The sequence below is a fragment of the Hyperolius riggenbachi genome, chromosome 7, assembly GCF_040937935.1.
Source record: "Hyperolius riggenbachi isolate aHypRig1 chromosome 7, aHypRig1.pri, whole genome shotgun sequence".
NCBI lineage: Eukaryota > Metazoa > Chordata > Amphibia > Anura > Hyperoliidae > Hyperolius > Hyperolius riggenbachi.
In genome coordinates, this window is record NC_090652.1 from 73,474,965 (window position 1) to 73,496,964 (window position 22,000).

The 22,000-nt window shown below is 47.6% G+C and overlaps 1 protein-coding gene across 1 annotated transcript in view; it reads left to right on the forward strand.

Annotated features, from left to right (window-relative positions):
- The window catches only part of PELO (pelota mRNA surveillance and ribosome rescue factor), a 33,974-nt gene that overhangs the window by 7,867 nt on the left and 4,107 nt on the right, over positions 1–22,000 (forward strand). The window contains exons 2-10 of the mRNA XM_068244091.1: positions 5,375–5,467; positions 7,773–7,923; positions 8,010–8,100; positions 12,918–13,081; positions 13,194–13,254; positions 13,341–13,502; positions 17,265–17,311; positions 17,406–17,479; positions 20,998–21,069. Of these exons, the coding sequence (XP_068100192.1) occupies positions 5,375–5,467; positions 7,773–7,923; positions 8,010–8,100; positions 12,918–13,081; positions 13,194–13,254; positions 13,341–13,502; positions 17,265–17,311; positions 17,406–17,479; positions 20,998–21,069 (915 nt within the window). The remainder of the gene's footprint in view (positions 1–5,374; positions 5,468–7,772; positions 7,924–8,009; positions 8,101–12,917; positions 13,082–13,193; positions 13,255–13,340; positions 13,503–17,264; positions 17,312–17,405; positions 17,480–20,997; positions 21,070–22,000) is intronic.

Genomic DNA, 22,000 nt, shown 5'->3' on the forward strand with positions numbered 1-22,000 from the left:
CTATATATGATTATTCAGATCCAAAACCAGTTGCGCGTCAGATCCTGCTTATAGCATACAGCATGAAGATCTCCCTATAAAGAGGACAAAGGTGCGCACATAGTGCCCAACACTGCTATTTTAACAGATTCTGACACCTCGTGCTGCACTCCTGAGGGATGTGCCACCACCTGGGGAATACAATGGGTCGGCCCCCCTCGTGAATTCACTCACCAGCTCACGACTTGTACTTCGCTTATAGTATATAATTCTGCTGTCCAGGCGGTGTATCCAAGTATGAATCCAGGCTTTATTAAAAGAATAAAAAGGCAGTAGGTGACAGACCTCTCCTCTCCCTGGCCGCGGTACACAGGGTAGTGCGTCTCCACGATCCTGCCGATACTGTCCCGGTGACGTCAGCGCGCTCCTAAGCTCCGGAGCTTAGGAGCGCGCTGACGTCACCGGGACAGTATCGGCAGGATCGTGGAGACGCACTACCCTGTGTACCGCGGCCAGGGAGAGGAGAGGTCTGTCACCTACTGCCTTTTTATTCTTTTAATAAAGCCTGGATTCATACTTGGATACACCGCCTGGACAGCAGAATTATATACTATAAGCGAAGTACAAGTCGTGAGCTGGTGAGTGAATTCACGAGGGGGGCCGACCCATTGTATTCCCCAGGTGGTGGCACATCCCTCAGGAGTGCAGCACGAGGTGTCAGAATCTGTTAAAATAGCAGTGTTGGGCACTATGTGCGCACCTTTGTCCTCTTTATAGGGAGATCTTCATGCTGTATGCTATAAGCAGGATCTGACGCGCAACTGGTTTTGGATCTGAATAGTTTGGAGTGAGGTACTCTTGTTTGGTTGCGATCCCCTATATCTTTGGTGCTGTAATCCGTGGAGCGCAGTCTGATTTCGAATATATATGATTATTTGATTTGTTTGTTCATATGGCCACCCTTCATGTGTTTAGGTGTTTTTAATATATTTTTTGAAAAAAAATGATTTAGTACCCTTGATTTTTTGGGGGGAGTGGTGCGGTTTTTCAGGGAACTTCTTTTGTGTGCTTTGTGATTATGAGGACCGGGGCTGCGACGAGGGGCTGGAAGAAGCCCCAGGTGAGTAAAAAATTGATTGTATATTTTGCCTCGGAAATCCTTTGTCAGTGGCCAGCTTAAGTGAGTTGCTTGTCTGTCCCACCTCCCCGACACAGATGTATTTTTAGCCATAAGTCCTCCATGAGGACCACACCTGACCAGATTTCTCCAGTTTGCAGTTGGCTCACTGCTCAGCATGGTCTGCTGAGAAGACACTCCTCCAGGGCAGCTGAGGGGCAGGGATGTGAAGGTAACACAGGTGAGGACATCAGAAACACACACGTGTATTACATCAGCTCAGGTGTGCTCAGACGTCAGCCAAGCTAGCTTGGCTGAAGGCCGCAGTTGCCTCATATCTCCACACTCCTTTTCAACACTTCATCATCCTCCTCCCACGTCTTGTCTATCAGCAGATGATTTTGCCAAACAATTTGTAGATAAAATTGACAACATTAGAATTGGCTTGCCAACACTGTCTTCTCTTTCTGTACTGTCCCTCCCCCAACTCTTCTCTAAGGGCCCTTTTCCACCAGCGCTGGCTGAATCGCAAAAACGCAAACCGCTAGCGATTTTACAATCGCTACAGTTTGCTTTTTAACATAGGAATCGCGGTAGGTCATTTCCACTACCGCGATTTGTTTTTGCCGGGAACGCGCGGCGGAGCGTTATTTGCCGCGATTTTGCTATGCAGTGCATAGCATAGCAAAATCGCGGCCGCGAACGTCGGGGAATCGCCGGTAATTGCGATTCAGCAATCGCTAGCGTTCAGCGTGAACGCTAGCGATTGCTAGTGGAAAAGGGCCCTAAGGGCCTGTTTCCACTACACGCAGATTGGATGCAGAAAAACTGACTCCAATGAATGCCTATGGGAAAATCTGCATCAGAAAAATCGTTTAGTAGAAACAGGCACATAGCCATTCATTGGAGTCCATTTTTCTGCATCCAATCTGCGTGTAGTGAAAATGGGCCCCAAGGCTCTGTTCCCACTTGAGCGGAGCATGGACATTTTTTTTGTCCATTTTCTGCTCATCGAGTGAGCTGCTCCTATTTTATAAATAGGAGCCGCGAACACTTGTCACACTACAATTGATCTGTGGCAGCAACCTAAGCCCCATCTACACGATATTCTTTGTGCGAATCGATTACAATACTATTTACGATCCGATTAAATCTGACATGTCCGATCGGGATTCGATTCAGTTCGATTTGCCATTGTTTTGCAGGTGGCCGCAGCATGGGTAGCCAGGGATAGGTGTAGGCAGGATGGGTGGCTGCAGCATAGGTAGCCAGAAATTGGTGTACAGTCCGGGCCAAAAATACTGTCTAAAGACAGTCAAAAATAATGAGACTGTCAAAAATATTAGTTTTCACAAAGTTTGCTGCTAAACTGCTTTTAGATCTTTGTTTCAGTTATTTATGTGATGTACTGAAATATAATTATAAGCACTTCATACGTTTCAAAGGCTTATTGACCATTACATGAGATTTATGCAAAGAGTCAGTATTTGCAGTGTTGGCCCTTCTTTTTCAGGACCTCTGCAATTCGACTGGGCATGCTCTCAATCAACTTCTGGGCCAAATCCTGACTGATGGTAACCCATTCTTTCATATTCACTTCTTAGAGTTTCTCAGAATTAGTTGGTTTTGGTTTGTCCACTCGCCTCTTGAGGAATGACCACAGGTTCTCAATGGGATTAAGATCTGGGGAGTTTCCAGGCCATAGACCCAAAATTTCACCGTTTTGGTCGAGCTACTTAGTTATCACTTTTGCCTTATGACACGGTGCTCTATCATGCTGGAAAATGTATTGTTCTTCACCAAACTGTTGTTGAATTGTTGGAAGAAGTTGCTGTTGGAGGGTGTTTTGGTACCATTCTTTATTCATGGCTGTGTTTTTGGGGAAAATTGTGAGTGAGCCCACTCCCTTGGATGAGAAGCAACCCCACACATGAATGGTGGGAAGTGTGAGCACATCTGCACGCAGTGAGGTGAAGACTTTTGGAAGATGGCCTGGTGTCAAGAAGGGCAGCAAAGAAGCCACTTCTCTCCCAAAAAAACATCAGGGACAGATTGATCTTCTGCAGAAAATATGGTGAATGGACTGCTGAGGACTGAGACAAAGTCATATTCTCTGATTAAGCCCTTTTCCGATTGTTTGGAGCATCTGGAAAAAGGCTAGTTAGGAGAAGAAAAAGTGAGCGCTACCATCAGTCCTGTGTCATGCCAACAGTAAAACATCCTGAGACCATTCATGTGTGGTATTGCTTCTCATCCAAGGGAGTGGGCTCACTCACAATTTTGCCAAAAAAACACAGCCATGAATAAAGAATGGTACCAAAACACCCTCCAACAGCAACTTCTTCCAACAACAGTTTGGTGAAGAACAATGCATTCTCCAGCATGATGGAGCACCGTGTCATAGGGCAAAAGTGATAACTAAGTGGCTTGGGGACCAAAACGTTGAAATTTTGGGTCCATGGCCTGGAAACTCCCCAGATCTTAATCCCATTGAGAACTTGTGGTCATTCCTCAAGAGGCGAGTGGACAAACCAAAACCAACTAATTCTGAGAAACTTAAAGAAGTGATTATGAAAGAATGGGTTGCCATCAGTCAGGATTTGGCCCAGAAGTTGATTGAGAGCATGCCCAGTCGAATGAGAGCATGTCCATTCCTAGAGGACCTGAAAAAGAAGGGCCAACACTGCAAATACTGACTCTTTGCATAAAACTGTAATTGTCAATAAAAGCCTTTGAAACGTATGAATTGCTTATAGTTGTATTTCAGTACATCACATAAACAACTGAAACAAAGATTTAAAAGCAGTTTAGCAGCAAACTTTGTGAAAACTCATATTTTTGACAGTCTCAAAACTTTTGGACAGGACTGTAGGAAGGATAGGTGCCTACAGTATAAAGAGCTGTGGGGAGGGAGGGGGCGCTGTGGGTTTGCACGCTGTACTGGCTTCATTCTTCTTCCTGTTCTTGGGTTCCACTTCCCTGTAACAGTGCCCAGGGGGTGCTGTTTCAGGGAAATGGGACGCAAGAACAGGAAGGAGGAAGAAGCTAGTACACGTGTGCAGGAGCCGCCGGCAAGTGAGTATCTGTTTCACCCTGCTGCTCTTTGTTCTCAGATGGGATCAGGTCTCAATCTTTTTGGGTGACGGTGTGGGGACAAGGCTATATAGATGCATCGCTAGCCCACAGGCTAGTGACAAGTTCTGTTACTAATGTGGGGGGAAAGAAGGGCCAACACTGGATTCTTGGCAGAGGCGGTTGTTACCGACAGTTTAAACCTGTTCGTAGTTTTTAAAATCTGTTTGCCCTCATGCTACATGGAGGTGGTAAAATTGGTCAGTCATTGGCCAATAAAAATTGAATGTGTGTGGCAGGCTCTTGCCTTTGCTTGTCCACTGGCATTTTCCCTTTTTCAATGAAAATGCACTCCTACCACTCTCGTCTTGCAAAGCTAGGATTCCCGATTCAAGTCCGGGCCAGGACACTACCTGCATGGTGTTTGTATGTGCTGTGCTTGCGTGGGTTTCTTTGGGAACACTGGGTAAGTAAATTGTCCACCCGCCCCACGGCCCACACACACACACAAAAAGACCTGCAGTATGGAATAGTTTCTGAGTACAGTTAGTTGGTACACTAACCTTTACATTTAAAGGCAATTTCCAAATAAACATTCAACACTGTTGGCGATTTCAATTTCTGTCCTCCCTAGGTCCCAGGGTACTGCACTTGTACTCCTCCTTCTCATAAGTTACAGACCTCCACACCCTCTCCTTTCCTCACCCACTCCCACTTGGAGTACCCCAAGGCTCAGTTCTTAGTCCCCTTCTTGTTGTCGGTACACAATTCTTGTTTTCTATGTATATGAAATGGTCACACAGTGTTCCATGTGCACACTGAGATTACACTTGTCAGTAAATACAGAGGATGAGCTATACATCTTTGTCTGTACGCACAAGGGGCTCGATTCACAAAGCCGTGATAAATGTTATCAGGCCGTGATAAGCTTAGCGCACGTACAGGTTTGCAGGCGTAATAGTAAGGGCTAACCCATATGTTAGCGTGTGAACGGGAAAGTTAATGCGAGCAAACCTTTACTATTACGCACGCGAATCTCGCGCGTTAAGCTTATCACGGCCGTGATAGCATTTATCACGGCTTTGTGAATCGAGCCCAAGATGTCTTCTGTATGGTGGGGGGCATTTTGAAGATCCAACATCTGGGGGAGTTAGGAGGAAAGTGGTGTTCCAGCATTGGAGTTATATGACTTGTCTTGCTCTCTAGTCAGGTGACGCTGCTCCCGGATGAGGCGGAGGACATGTGGCACACGTATAATCTTCTGCAGGTGGGAGACAGTCTGCAGGCATCCACCATAAGGTATGTAGCCATTTTTCCTGTGTGTGGGTGCAACTAGAGTGACTGGTGGAGGTAGAGAGCAGAGCTGAAGTTTGGAAATAGTTGTGCTCCAAGTGATATATAAAGGGGTGACCAGCGGTGCTCCTGATGGTGGTATATATCATACTCTAATTCCCCATAAACTAAACAAGCCTCGCCCACAGCTCCTTTTGTGCGCTGGCACTGTAGCAAAGGCTTATGGGAGCTCAGTCTGGGCAGTAGGAGGAGGAGGTTACTAGCCAATGATTGCAGAGGGGACTGAATTTACACACAGACAAGCTGATAGCATCTCTGGCCCTCAGCCTGTGACAAACAGAACATGGCTGCTGTCATTGTATCACACGAATAAATAATCATAAACTATTGAAGCTGTTTGCAGCTAGATATGCTGTGTAAACTATCTAAAAAGATAAGATGTATAGACAAGTTACTTGTTGTAGTTAGTTTTTCATCTCGGATCCGCTTTAAGGGGTAACCAGCGGTGCTCCTAGTAATGCTATATAGCAGGAATGTCAACTCCAGTCCTCAAAGGCCGAGGTCCTCACACATTCTTGGCACAACTGAAATGAATTGATGGACTCAGTCAGGAAAGGCGTGGTTCATCAACCAGAACACCTTTCTCCATTTCTCAGTCCATCCTAAACACAAATGGCTGTCGAGGACTGGAGTTCCCTGCTTTATAGGTTGGTTTAGATTCTGAGGAACTAGTGGTGGTGTATATCATGGCTGAAGTTCAGGCATTACAAGTGGTCCTCCTGGAGGAGGTTTACTGGCAGTCGAGAACCAACTGCCATTATCTATAGTCACACCCACTAATATTGCGATAGGCTAAAAGGTTGGGGTAGAAAAGGTTTTATAGATATACATGAGGGAGGTACTGGTTGCTTGGCAGTTGGAAACAGCTGTTATTTCCCACAATGCAACAAGGTTCACAAACAGGAAACTGTCAGGACCTAGGTCCTGAGATCACACTGTGGGAGGGGTTTCCCCACAATATCCACCCCATGATGATGTATTTGAGAAAAGGTAAATATTTATTATGGAAAAAGGGGGTATTGGCTACTGATTGGGATGAAGTTCATTTCTTGGTTACATTTCCTCGTTAAAGAGAACCTGATATGAAAATAAAAAGTCAAAATAGGTTAGATAGGTAGGTGCCCCCAGTATAGTTTAGTTAGGTAGGTGCCTCCAATATAGGTAGCCAGTATAGTTGCCACCTGTATAGGCTAGCTAGGTGCCCCAATACAGGTTAGATAAGTAAGTGCCCCCAGTATAGGTTAGATAGGTAGGTGCCCCCAAGTATAGATTAGATTAGGTAGCTGCCCCCCAGTATAGGTTAGATTAGGTAGCTGCCCCCCAGTATAGGGTAGGTAGGTGCCCCCCCATAATGGAGGGGGGAGCCGCGGAGAGGGCTGCCCGACATCTCCCTCCCTTCCTCTCTGCATAGATGCTGAGTGATACACACACTGCTTCTGGCTAAACAGGAAGCTGTGTGTGTATCACTCAGTGTCTATGCAGAGAGGAGATCAGCGGCGATTGGAACGCAGGGAGGTGAGTTCTGCCTACAGCTCTTCGGTGCGCGCTCACTCTGCATCTGAGGGGGGAGCCCGGGGAGAGGAAGGGAGGGAGATGTCGGGCTGCCCTCCCCGTGGCTGCAGCTCCCCCCTTCCAATAGCGCGCACGGCCCTAGAAACGGACATGGGCCCCTCCCCGCCTCTTCTGGAGCCGGGCCCGGTCGCAAAGGTGACCCCAGGCCCCTACGCCCATGCCTTTAAGGGTGATCAGTAGGTCTCCCTAGTGGTGGTATAGATCATGGCTAAGGTTTGTGAATAACCAGTAGTGTACCTAGCTGTTAGTGGATTGTTTTGCTGAGATTCTGGGGTGACCAGTAGTGTGTTTATTGGTTGTTTAAAGGACACCTGAAGTGAGAATAATATGGAGGCTACCATGTTTATTTCATTTTAAGCAATACCAGTTGCCTGGCTGACCTGATGATCCTTTACCTCTAAAACCTTTAGCTATGGACCCTGAACAAGCATGCAGATCAGAGGTTTCTAAATGAAGTCAGACTTCAGTTTCAAGCCACATGCTTGTTTCAGGTGTGTGATCCAGATTCTACTGCAGAATGAGATCAGCAGGACTGCCAGGCAACTAGTATGGTTTAAAAAGAAATAAATGGCAGCCTCCATATCTCTCTCAGGTTAGGTGTCCTTTAAAGAACAGCTGAGGTTTGGGTGTGATTTGTGATGCCAGATAAGCTGCTACAGCTCTTCTCTTCATATCACAGAAAGGTACAGACTGAGTCCGCCACTGGCAGTGTGGGCAGTAATCGAATTAGGACCACCCTCACCATCCGTGTGGAGACTATCGATTTTGACTCCCAGGCCTGCCAGCTGCGAGTGAAAGGCACCAACATCCAAGAGAACCAGTATGTGAAGGTAACGAGAAACATCCCCCCCCTCCCTTGCACACCATCTTTGTGCCAAGTACTCACCACGTTAACCACACACTGTCTTCTCTGCAGATGGGCGCCTACCACACAATCGAGCTGGAGCCCAACCGCAAGTTCACTCTTGCCAAGAAGCAGTGGGACAGCGTTGTGCTGGAGAGGATCGGTAAGAGGGCTCTGTGTGTGGCCTAATCCTTGGGTAACGCCTATTCATCCTGGCACACGCCCACCCTGTGCTTATCGGAGTACAAACAAACGGTGCCCACATATACACTATTATCATTTCTAGCACCCCGTGCCAAAGAGCATTATCAGCACATACAACTGTGGACAGATTGGTGTAACGCATGAAAGTGATGAGACCCACAACCTCCTATTTTGTAAGATAACCTTTATAAGCCACCTCTGCAAACAAATCATTTCTGTAACTCTCAGTAAGACTTCGGCATCTTCCAGTCTTCTCCAGATCACATATTTAAAGTGAATCTGTAACAAAAAAACACGCTAAGGGGTGCTTACCTCAGGAGGGGGAAGCCTCTGGATCCTAATGAGGCTTCCCCCATCCTCTTCACTGTCCACGATCCAGCGCTAGCAGCCCCGAAAAATCAGCTGACAAGCGCAGGTACAGTAGTGGCTGCGATATTTACCTATTGCACTCCTGTGCAGGCACAGTAGTGGCTGCAATATTTACCTATTGCGTTCCTGTGCAGGTGCAGTAGTGGCTGCAATATTTACCTATTGCACTCCTGTGCAGGTACAGTAGTGGCTGCAATATTTACCTATTGCGCTCCTGTGCAGGTACAGTAGTTACTTCAATATTTACCTATTGCACTCCTGTGCAGGTGCAGTAGTGGCTGCAATATTTACCTATTGCACACCTGTGCAGGTGCAGTAGTGGCTGCAATATTTACCTATTGCACACCTGTGCAGGTGCAGTAGTGGCTGCAATATTTACCTATTGCGCTCCTGTGCAGTTACAGTAGTGGCTGCAATATTTACCTATTGCGCTCCTGTGCAGTTACAGTAGTGGCTGCAATATTTACCTATTGCGCGCCTGTGCAGGTGCAGTAGTGGCTGCAATATTTACCTATTGTGCTCCTGTGCAGTTACAGTAGTGGCTGCAATATTTACCTATTGCACTCCTGTGCAGGTGCAGTAGTGGCTGCAATATTTACCTATTGCACACCTGTGCAGGTGCAGTAGTGGATGCAATATTTACCTATTGCGCTCCTGTGCAGGTGCAGTAGTGGCTGCAATATTTACCTATTGCGCTCCTGTGCAGTTACAGTAGTGGCTGCAATATTTACCTATTGCACTCCTGTGCAGTTACAGTAGTGGCTGCAATATTTACCTATTACACTCCTGTGCAGGTGCAGTAGTGGCTGCAATATTTACCTATTGCGCTCCTGTGCAGTTACAGTAGTGGCTGCAATATTTACCTAATGCGCGCCTGTGCAGGTGCAGTAGTGGTTGCAATATTTACCTATTGCGCTCCTGTGCAGTTACAGTAGTGGCTGCAATATTTACCTATTGCGCTCCTGTGCAGTTACAGTAGTGGCTGCAATATTTACCTATTACACTCCTGTGCAGTTACAGTAGTGGCTGCAATATTTACCTATTGCGCTCCTGTGCAGTTACAGTAGTGGCTGCAATATTTACCTATTGCACTCCTGTGCAGTTACAGTAGTGGCTGCAATATTTACCTATTGTGCTCCTGTGCAGTTACAGTAGTGGCTGCAATATTTACCTATTGCACTCCTGTGCAGTTACAGTAGTGGCTGCAATATTTACCTATTGTGCTCCTGTGCAGTTACAGTAGTGGCTGCAATATTTACCTATTACACTCCTGTGCAGTTACAGTAGTGGCTGCAATATTTACCTATTGCGCTCCTGTGCAGTTACAGTAGTGGTTGCAATATTTACCTATTGCGCTCCTGTGCAGTTACAGTAGTGGCTGCAATATTTACCTATTGCGCTCCTGTGCAGTTACAGTAGTGGCTGCAATATTTACCTATTACACTCCTGTGCAGTTACAGTAGTGGCTGCAATATTTACCTATTGCGCTCCTGTGCAGTTACAGTAGTGGCTGCAATATTTACCTATTGCACTCCTGTGCAGTTACAGTAGTGGCTGCAATATTTACCTATTGTGCTCCTGTGCAGTTACAGTAGTGGCTGCAATATTTACCTATTACACTCCTGTGCAGTTACAGTAGTGGCTGCAATATTTACCTATTGCACTCCTGTGCAGGTGCAGTAGTGGCTGCAATATTTACCTATTGCACTCCTGTGCAGGTGCAGTAGCGGCTTTCTGGTGGGCTCTGGCGGAAATGGGCGAGCCCAATCGGGTCTGCTCTACTGCTCCTGCGCTGGAGTCAGGAAGGTAAATATTTACATCACCTCTGTTCGTGGGCTGCCAGCGCTGGATCCCAGAAGATAAAGAGGACAGGAGAAGCCGCATTAGGGTCCAGAGGCCTTCCCCCCTCTTGAGGTAAGTAACCCCCAAGGGCTGTTTTTTTTTGGGGGGGGGAGGGGGAGGATTACAGATTCTCTTTATCCGTTAGACTCCTGCCGAAATCTAAGTGTTCTGCGTTCTTGCATTCATATGCCACGGATGTGTAAAAGCTTCTTAATACAAAAGAAGTTCTGCCTGCATCGGACGTCTATAGGCATTTTTGTGCCACCCAATTCCTATGCCACGGACATCAAAAAGGCATTTAGTATAAAGTTTTGGTTCAGTGCCAACTTTCTACTCTACTTGAAATATGCAAATAATTTCAAGTTGGTGCAGAAATATACAAAGCTGTGCAGCGAGAATATGGACCAGTGCAATGCTTGATTGGTTAATTTTACAATGCGATTTTCATGATAATTAGTATAATTCTGTATCATAACAATTAGCATAGTTCTCAATCATCTCAAATGTAACAATCCTACGGACTACGTGTGTACGGGAGGGGGAAGCACACCTTATACTTAGGGAGCGACAGCTGTAATCTATTGCAAATCGCTCTGCAGTGTGTGGGCAGGCAATAGACGCCTCTCTGATCAGATTCGATCAGAGATGGGTCTATCTAATGTTCAATCTTCTGCCAGACTGAACAATGTGTGGGTACCTTAGCAGTTTTCCCCAACCCAGTCCTCAAGGCCCACCAACAGTGCATGTTTTGTGGAAATCCACAGAGGTAGTTAACCTGCTGAGCGGTCTGGACGAGCTCAGCTCGTCCAACACCGCCAGAGGCTGCCGCTCAGGCACTGCTGGGCCGATTTTCGTCAAATAAAAAGCCGCACACGCAGCCGGCACTTTGCCAGCCGCGTGTGCTACCTGATCGCCGCCGCTCTGCGGCGATCCGCCGCGAGCAGCGGCGAAAGAGGGTCCCCCCAGCCGCCTGAGCCCAGCGTAGCCGGAACAAAAAGTTCCGGCCAGCGCTAAGGGCTGGATCTGAGGCGGCTGACGTCAGGACGTCGGCTGACGTCGATGACGTCACTCCGCTCGTCGCTATGGCGACGATGTAAGCAAAACAAGGAAGGCCGCTCATTGCGGCCTTCCTTGTTTATTCTGGGCGCCGGAGGCGATCGGAAGAACGCCTCCGGAGCGCCCTCTAGTGGGCTTTCATGCAGCCAACTTTCAGTTGGCTGCATGAAATAGTTTTTTTTTAATTTAAAAAAAACCCTCCCGCAGCCACCCTGGCGATTTAATCAGAACGCCAGGGTGGTTAATCAGCTCTGCTGAGACACTAATGACCTCACCTGTGCATGTTTGTGGTTTCCTGCAAAACATGCACTGTTGGTGGGCCTTGAGGACAGGTTTGGGGAACTCTGCCTTAAAGAGGATCTGTAACATTAAAAGATCCCCTGGGGGGTACTCACCTCGGGTGGGGGAAGCCTCCGGATCCTAATGAGGCTTCCCACGCCGTCCTCTGTCCCACGGGGGTCTCGCTGCAGCCCTCCGTACAAGATGACGTCATTATTTACCTTCCCGGCTCCTGCGCAGGCACTCTGACGGCTGTCGGCTCCGAACTACACGGAAATACCCGATCGCCGTCGGGTCTGCTCTACTGCGCAGGCGCAAGTTTCCGGCGCCTGCGCAGTAGAGCGGACCCGACTGAGATCGGGTATTTCCGTGTAGTTCGGAGCGCAAAGCAGCCACAGCGCCCCCGCTGGAGCCTGCAAAGGTAAATATTGAACTGACAGTCGGCTCTGTCGCCGGCTGTTCGGAGGGCTGCAGCGAGACCCCCGTGGGACAGAGGATGGCGTGGGAAGCCTCATTAGGATCCGGAGGCTTCCCCCACCCGAGGTGAGTACCCCCCAGGGGATCTTTTTTGACGTTAGAGTCTCTTTAAAGAGGAGCTGTTAGGTATAGGGTCTCAGAGAAAATAAACACATATATCAGTAGCTAAAGATTGGCTGTACTTACATTACATATGCATTTCACTGTCCACGTTTGGATTTCACAGAATTTGTATATAGTATATGCAGAGATAGATGCTCCTGACAGCTCATGACAGGCTCCATGTTTGTGAAGCCAAATGTGTCGTCATGTCCTGCCTGCTTCTGATCACAGATACACTCGTTCTTGAACAACACGGTGTGCAGTGAATATTAATGAGCCATGTGGCTAGGAACAATAGCTGACTCCTGCAGTGTAGTCTGCCCGAGATTTATCAGTGTTATCACGCTGGACTGATTAGAAGCTCCTGTACCGTCTCATTAGCAGCCGAGGGGAGGGCCCCAGAATGCTTTGCAGTTTAGCTGCGGCTTGCGTCTTTATGGGTCTATAACAGAGGTTAAGATAAGCACACATCAAAGGTAACTGAAATGTTTATCTTCACTAATGGCTTTTGAGCTTCCTTCTAAACTGTTTAACACAGGAGAATAGAGGTTTAAATTAGCTTCTGCAGCCTGACAGTTACTCTTTAAGGCACTTTTTCAGTGATTTACATTAGTCCAGAGCTGTACATCTCACATAGTGTTTTTCCCCCAGAGCAGGCCTGTGACCCCGCCTCCAGTGCAGATGTTGCAGCAGTGGTGATGCAGGAAGGACTCGCTCACATCTGTCTGGTTACATCCAGCATGACCATTCTTCGTGCCAAGATAGAGACCAACATCCCACGCAAGAGGCGGGGCAACTGCACGCAGCATGAGAAGGTAATGTGGGGGCCTGTGGCAGCCTGCCTGGTACCCCATCTTCTCCCTCTGACCTCCCCCTTGTAGTCTGCTGCTTCTTGTTTTGTCTGACTGAGACTCTCTTATACTGCAGGCACTAGAGAAGTTTTACGAGCAAGTCATGCAAGGGATTATCCGTCACATCAACTTTGAAGGTGAGTGTCAGGCCTGTGTTTCTGGGGTTGTGTGTATGTGTGTGCTGTGATGCCGCCATGTCACCGTCTGTCTCCTTCCTCCACAGTGGTGAAAGTAGTCCTGGTGGCATCGCCGGGGTTTGTACGGGAACAGTTCTGTGAGTTCCTTTTCTTACGAGCCGTGAAACAAGATTTGAAGACCCTCCTGGAGAATCGGGGGAAGTTCCTGCAGGTGCACAGTTCCTCCGGACACAAGTACTCACTCACAGGTACCGCCTCATTCCGTGCTGCCTCGCCCAGATCAGGTTATAGGAACAGGACAGTACACACTGCTGCAGAGCCCCTAATACACTACCAGCTACTATAAAAACTTACACACACTTTATCTTTGTGCTTCCTTTCTACTCACTTACTAGCAGCACGCCACCTGCCTTCCATCCTTGCCACTAGTCGGATCAAGAGCCTTGTGATCGGCCTATTTGAATTTCCCACAGGAATTTAAAGTAAACCTGACATGTTACAAACACCAAGCACAAGCTTTATACTTACCTTAGGTTTTCTCCAGCCCCCTATAGTCAGCAGCGTTTCTCGATGTGCATCTGCTCCTGCCCATTCTTCCTCTGTCAGCCCCGGTAGTCCGGGGCTACTGTGCATGCAGAGCCATGACTGCACGCCTCCTTGGTCGCGCTCCCATGGCTGGGAGTGTTCTGTGCAGTTAGTTAAGGCTTGTAACAGCACAGATGCAGAACTCTCCCAGCTACGGAAGCGCAACTAAGGAGGCACGCGGCTAGGGCATACACAGTGGCTTCAGATTGCCTCTGTACCAGAGCTTACTGCAGGAGAACGGACGCGATCGGATACACACCGAGGGAACCCACAGACTGGGGGGGAGGGGGCTGAAGAAATACCCCAGGTGAGTATAAATCCTTGGGTTTGTAACATCTCTGGTACACTTTAAGGGCCCATTTCCACAAGTAGTTGATAGGCAGAGAAAAGACTCTTAAAACTGCTCACTGCTGCTGCCTGGTAACTGCTCACTGAGTGCACAGTCCACCCACCTGAGGAAAAGGACCCTAAGATACAAATATGCTGGTTATGGGGCTCCTGGCCAGCATTGCAGGAGGATGTGGTGAGGATGGGTGGAGTGGAGAGCTGCAGGAAAGTTAGGAAATTACTCAAGGGGAATAAAGATGAAGAAAGAATACCACAAAAAGTAAGAAATATACAGATGATTGACAGAAGTATACAAATAAAATAAGACATGACTACAGTAATTAGGACAGCTGTACCGTAATTAGTAGGTCCCATGCTCTACAAAAGTCACCTTCCCCCATATTAAACAACCAATGTTGCGGAAATGACTTTACTGGAGAACAAAACAAATGACAATTCTTTCTAATTACGTTCCGCATACCGATAAACGACCAAACTCATTTAAATACTGCAAGTGTCCATGTGAGCAGTCTGTAGAACAATGTTGTTTAAAAATGTTGTACTCGGTATCTGGCTTAAAGGGAACCTAAACTGAGAAGGATATGTATTTTTCATTTTAAAATAATACCAGTTGCCTGACTCTCCTGCTGCTCCTGTGTCTCTAATACTATCAGCCACAGCCCCTGAACAAGCATGCAGATCAGGTTCTCTGACTGAAGTCAGACTGGATTAGCTGCATGCTTGTTTCAGGTGTGTGATTCAGCCACTACCACAGCCAAAAATATCAGCAGGGCTGACAGGCAACTGGTATTGTTTAAAAGGAAATATTCGTATCCCTCTCAGTTAAGGTTCCCTTTAAGGCCTTGTTTCCATCTGTGCGCTTCTGTCCGCTTTTTATCAGCACATCAATGTTAACCTCCTGAGCGTTACGCCGCTCCGGAGGTTCTGCATTATCCATGCCCCCCACGCTAATGTATTAGTTAAAATGTGTCCTTTAGATACTAGCTAGCACTAGGCTAGCTAGAATTGTCTGCCGGCACCTCCGGAACCCCCCCCCCCTCTTCCAGATTGAGCAGCCTCCCGCACAGCTCCGTTCTCTGTGGGGAGGACCGTACATGTTGTCAGTGACGACATGCGCAGTCCCAATCCTCCCCATAGTGAGGACCAGAGCTGAGTGAGAGGCTGCTCGATTGCTGGATCCCGGCGTGGTAATGTATCCAGCGGGCAATCGGGGGGGATTGCGGCCAACCGGGGGTGTCAGCAGACAATACTAGCTAGCGTAGAGCTAGCTAGTATCTAAAGGACACATTTTACCTAATAAATAAATTCTGGGGGGTCCCGATCGGCAGCAAAACCTCTGCAGCAGCATGCAAGAGGAACTGTCTCGAAAATCTTAAAAAATCTAATTGTATGTGTTTTAAATCTTAAACATTTAAAACACATACAAATAAGAAGTATTTCTTCCAGAGTAAAATGAGCCATACATAACTTTTTTCCTATGTTGCTGTCACAGTAGGTAGTAGAAATCTGACATTACCGACAGGCTTTGGTTTAGTCCATCTCTCCATGGGGGATTCTCAGCATGACCTTTATTCTGTATAAAGACATTCCCTGAAAAAGATTTATACAAAGATGCTGACCAGCCTCTCTGCTCGCTGTAAACTTTTTTTTGCAGTTGGACAGAGCAACTGCCATTCACTAATTGCTTTTAAAAATAAAGAAAACCCTGAGAACTCCCCATGAGATGATGGGCTGGTCCAAAACCTGTCTGTAATGTCTACTACTTACTGTAAGTGACAGCAACATAGGAGAAAAGTAATTCATGGCTCATTTTACTCTGGAAGAAACGTACTGCTTATTTGTGTATGCTTACATATATTTAAAATTTTAAGATTTTCGCAACAGAGGTCCTTTAAAGCAGTAGTATTAGCCATACTATGCCAGGGGGAAAAAACACATACAAGTAGATAAATACTTGATCTACTTACATAACACATGTATTGTACTGTCCACGTTTTGATTTCAGTGAATTTTTTTTATAGTAAATGAAGAGAATTCTGTTCCTAGTGGGAACCATGTATTTTGCCCACAGTTTGAGGCTAAATACTGATGTCATTTTTGTCCTTAACTTTTTTTTCTTTTCTCCTCCAATCGCTGAGTCAGCTCAGCCTTGCTTGTAAACACATGTGAGCAGAGGATCATGTTGCAGCTAGGCAGGGAAATAAAGGGAAGAGGAGGAATATATTATAGATAAAAAGAACCCCCAGCATGCAACTGTTTGGCACTGACTATTAAAGCGCCAGTGCTCCTAAAATATGTGATAACTTTAAACCATAACGGCAGAAAAAGTTTTGACTGCAGGATTAGCATCTATATCACTTAATACATTCAGACCAGTTGTTGTTTGATTGATTGTTGGAGAAAAGTGGACAGAAGCGGATAGAAGCGCACAGATGGAAACGAGGCCTAACAGTCAGTTGATCCGCTGGATGGATCGGCCAAAATGCCTAATATCGGTCACTCGTCGTTGTTCGGTTACATTTTCCCACACAATTGTCATCCGATGCGACAAATCCTGTTTGTTTTCGGATGTTTCAAACGACTTTAGTTGAGCGTGTATACGAGGCTTAGAGAACAGAAGAAGGTGTGGGGCAGGGATATTATTGTCTTATTTATTTTAATTAAAAAAAAAAAAAAACCTTGCAGGGATCTTTATATGTATGTGACTAGGGGAAAATGTATAAAACATTCTTGCATGTATTATTATGCCCCCTAGTTTGCCTTGTCTGCCTATAAGCAGGAGAGCTATGCATCCCTGAACAGCTAGTCCAAGCCACAGCTGCTTTTTACCAAGTAGATACATGATCCTCATTTTTTGGCAATCGTTTACCTTTTGAATAGTAATTGTCCCCCCTCTCCACTTACTATAGTTTTCAGTCTCTCTGGCATAACTGAGTACCACTCATGTGCACAGTGTTGGGAAAGGTAGTGAGCCAGTTACATGGTGAGAAAGAGTGACTCTTGCAGTCAGATGACGTGTACGGGTTGTTCTCCATCTGGGGTATCTGATGGCCGTTTCCTTTTGTTTGTGGTTGCAGAAGTCCTGTGTGATCCGGCTGTCACTGCCCGTCTGGCGGACACAAAGGTGAGTGTGTCCTCTGGGGGAGGGGAGGGGGATCTCTGCCGGCCGCCTCTGCTTTTCCTTCTCTTAATGCCATCTGCCTCTGCTAACATTGCAGGCTGCCGCTGAAATCAAGGCCCTTTCGGACTTCTACAAGATGCTGCAGCATGAGCCAGACAGAGCATTCTACGGGTGAGATGACGTGATGGGTGTGTGTGTAAGAGGGAGGGGGGGGACAGGTTGGATCAGGACACACGAGGCGCCCTGAAGGGCTATCGGCATGCTCACCTGCAGATCCTTATCACAACTCCTCATTATCACCACACCCTTCACTTGGCAGAGATCCTGGGCAGAGCATGTGAGAGGAGGGTACCCACCCTGCCCCGGAGAGATAACAGCCACCCTGCCTGAAAACAGCTGTGTGCTGATACTACAACGGCCATCCTCTATCTACTACTACTACCAATGCCTTCCTTTCCTGAGACTACTGGTAACCTACTACTACCCTCACTCTCCACAGTTTATACCAGACCCAGGCAAAGACCATTCTAGTCATGCCAGAATTCCAATGTCAGAATTGATTATTCTACACTTAAGGCGGACTTGAACTGAGAACTTCCTCTAAAGAAAAACATTACCTTGTTACAGATAATAGAAATCCTGCAATAATTCTGCAGTGTCTCTACCTAAGGTGGCCGTACACTGATAGATTTGCAGCAGATTCGACCATCAGATAGAATTCTGTCAGATGCCTGTCAAGTCCAATCTGACAGGAATCTATCTGATGTGTGCCACACACTAGGAACAGATTTCCAATAGATTTCAGAATGAAAATCGATCTAAATGCATTTTTGCACCATTAGATCCAATGCAACTCTATGGGCCATCGATCTGCTGCCAGCAGCAGATTGACCTAGATTTTCTATCCTGATAGATCAAATCGATCAAAATCGGCCGACATATCGATCGATCGAGGAATTTGATAGAATCAGTTTCTGCAATCGATCAGTGTATGGGCCCCTTTAGTGTTAACATCTTGTGTTTACAAATTAGCTGCTCTACCGTGACCGAGATCAAATCAAATTACAACTTGTGATAAGTCACAGATGAGGGGGAAATAGACGGTCTAAACTCTCTAAATACATACAGGGTGACTTTCTCTCTGTTTTCCTTCTGTCCTGTGCAAGAGTTCACGTCCTTTTTTAAACGGAAGGTTCAGGCAGCGCTTAAAAAAAAATAAATATCCAAATCCACTTACCTGGGGCTTCCTCCAGCCCGTGGCAGCCAGGCTGTGCCCTCGGCGCCGCTCCGCAGGCTCCCGGTGGCGAGCCCGACCTGGCCAGGCCGGCTGCCAGGTCGGGCTTCTTCTGCGCTCCACAATGCGTGTCATTGGTGCGCGCTGACGTCATCCAACGTCCTCCGGGCTGTACTGCGCAGGCACAGAACTGCACCTGCGCAGTACAGCCCGGAGGACGTCGGATGACGTCAGCGCGCACCAATGCCACGCATTGTAGAGCGCAGAAGAAGCCCGACCTGGCAGCCGGCCAGGTCGGGCTCGCCACCGGAGACCACCGGGAGCCTGCGGAGCGGCGCAGAGGGCACAGCCCGACTGCCACGGGCTGGAGGAAGCCCCAGGTAGGTGGATTGGGATATTTATTTATTTTTAAGCGCTGCCTGAACCTTCCCTTTAAAGTATACTGCAGCTGAAAGGCTGCAGAGAGATAAAACCTGCATTGTGTAGGTAAAGAGAGGGACATACTCGCCGCTCCCTGCCGTCGGGTCCCGCTCGTCAGCCACAGCTCCCGGTACTGCCCGACTCTCCTGACCCGGACATACTGCGCCGCGCATGCGCAGTATGTCCTGTAATCTTCGCTTCTGGCGTCGCATCATGACGCCAGAAGTATGGACACTCCCCCGCCTCCTGCGTGTGCACTCCAGCGGCTCCACTATAAAGCTAGCATGCAGTATCCTTTAAGGTGCCAATACATCTAGCGATGTAAGGACAGATTTCTCTCTGATCAATGCGAGATCTGTTGCCTGCCCATACACCGCAGACAGATTCCCGATAGCTTTCAGCATGATTCACCTCACACATGCGAGCATTCAGATAATCACAGCTTTACCACCGCAGGGCTATGCTAAATTAACTATATGAAAGACAAGAGGCCCTCTAAAGAGATACATCTGGCTAGATATCCATATAATCAGATCAAAATATGTATAGATTTAAAGTATAAACTTTTATTAAACAACAAGATCACATAACCTCATTAAAAACCATAAAAACCCCATATATCCACAATATGTGGATCACCTGTCTTATTGCTGTACAATTTCATAAATAACACAAGACCTAGTATATATCAATCAGGCAGGAAGCATTATTTCAACTTTTTATGCTTACTGCCTGATTGATATATACTAGGTCTTGTGTTATTTATGAAATTGTACAGCAATAAGACAGGTGATCCACATACTGTGGATATATGGGGTTTTTTTTTATGGTTTTTAATTATGTTATGTGATCTTGTTGTTTAATAAAAGTTTATACTTTGAATCTATACATATTTTGATCTGATTATTTGGATATCTAGCCAGATTTATCTCTTTAGAGGGCCTCTTGTGTATCATATAGTAGATTTCAGCATGATGTTTACTCTGCTTACGCAGTGAAGATTTTCACCTGTCCCATTGGCACGACTTCCTGCATCATTCATCGTTGCCCCATGTGTTACGATGAGCACCACCAAGTGGGGATGTCACCTGCGCCTGGTGCCACACGGGGATGAGGGCGGAGGAGGCCGGGAGGTGGCGCCAGTGGGACAGGTGAGTATTTACCCTGCACACAGGAGGTGGGGGCACAGCCCTCTGCCTAATGATATGGCTCTATGTCCCCCAACCATCACTCTCTGCCCCAAACCCCCCCCCCCCCCCCCCCACCACCACCACCGCGCTATAGCCCCCCGAGTTTAGCGACAAGATTTGCCTCCTGCCGCTCCCACAGCCTCCCTGCACGCTATGAGAGACAACACAGTCTCTCAGTGCAGCTACATGACCCAGAGGTCACGAAAGTGAAAGTGGGCCAGTGCAGCCCACAGGAGCGGCGGGGAGCAGCGTTTTTTGCGGCTACCTGATCCGCTCAGCCTCGCGGATCAGGTAGCCTACCCTTTTTGTTTTTTGCATTTTTTTTAGCCCACCTCGGGCTCTCTTTTAAGGGCCGGTTCTGACAGACTGTGCCGGTATCCGTCTTCGTTGCTGGGATCCACCGCAACCCACATTAAGATGGATGGAAATCTTAATCTCGGTGCGTTTACCATTGATTGCGCAATTGACATGGTTGATTGAATTTTCGGAGATGGTGCATGCAGCTTCTAGCATCAGTGGCAGTCGCGGATCTGTGTCCCCATAGGGGCTCAAAACGTGACGATGACTTAGTGGGAAGCTATGCCGAATGCTTATCTGCTCGGTACAGACAAGATGCGGTACGGGCAAGATGCTGCACACAGCCTGTCCCAAGCCCCGCCCACTGCCACCAGTGCATACACAAGGGAAGAGAAGGCGAGTGGCAGCTTTGTTTCAATTCAGAACATTGTATTGTTGTTTTTGTAATGGTTGTGTTGTCCAATCATCTCGCTTGGAGGACTTCAGTACATCAGGCTGAGCCTCCTGTCTCTTCTCATCCGGCGTAATCTGCTGATATTCTCTTCTAGAATTAAACACGTGGAGAGAGCCAGTGAGGTGCTGGCCATCGATACGCTTCTGGTGACAGACGAGCTCTTCAGGTAAGTCCTGGTGAGGTCAGTGGGTGTCTGGGTGTCTGCTCTATGAGCTCAGTGTGTGCTGGTACTCCTGTTGTCTGTACACCTCTCTGCATTACTGGTGAAGAACAAACTCACAGGGACTATTAGGATACCATGGGTGAATTCTGCTGTGTATTGTCACCAGTAAGGGCTGTTTCACACTTGTTCTAAAAACGTATCCGTGGCTCCGGTTTTGGGACTGGATCAAAACCAGAGCCACGGATACCAATGTTAAAAATAGCAGCCGCCTTCACTCAAATTAAAAATGGATCCGTCTGGGTTCAGGAGGATCCGTGTTGAAAAACTGAACGGACGGTCCGGATTTGCAGGATTTTCACAAACGGAAAATGGAGCCCCAGATACATGGAGGGGTAGTGAAGGGCAATAGGAAAACGGATCCCCTTCTACACCGGCAGCTTTGGACACAGAAACGGATCCGTTTTCTTTGTCCCAGTCTGTGGATGGGGAGGGGGCCACCATGCTGGAGGGGGTAGCAGCCAGGACGGGGGTGACGGCCGGGAGGGGGGTCGCCGCCCCCCCCCCCCCCCCCATCTCTTGAGTTCCCCGCTCCCCCTCCAGCTATTTGCACAAAAGTTGTTGAAATGTAATGTAGGCAGCAAGCGGGGAACCTTACCTTAACCCCTTGACGACTGCTCCACACCAATGGGCGTGAACGCGGCGGCACCCCCAGGACCACTCCACGCCGATTAGCTTGAATGGCTGCAGGCGGGGATGGCAGGAGATCGCGCCGGCTAATGCGAGCGCATCTCCACATGAGTGACGGAGCTCCGCTCCTCCTTCGGTCTCAGCGATCGCCGCTGGGAGACTGTTAGACTCCGTCTAATAGGACTGTACAGCGCTGCGATCTACGGCAGTGCTGTACTTGGGACAGCAGTGTGTTAAAGGGAGGGTT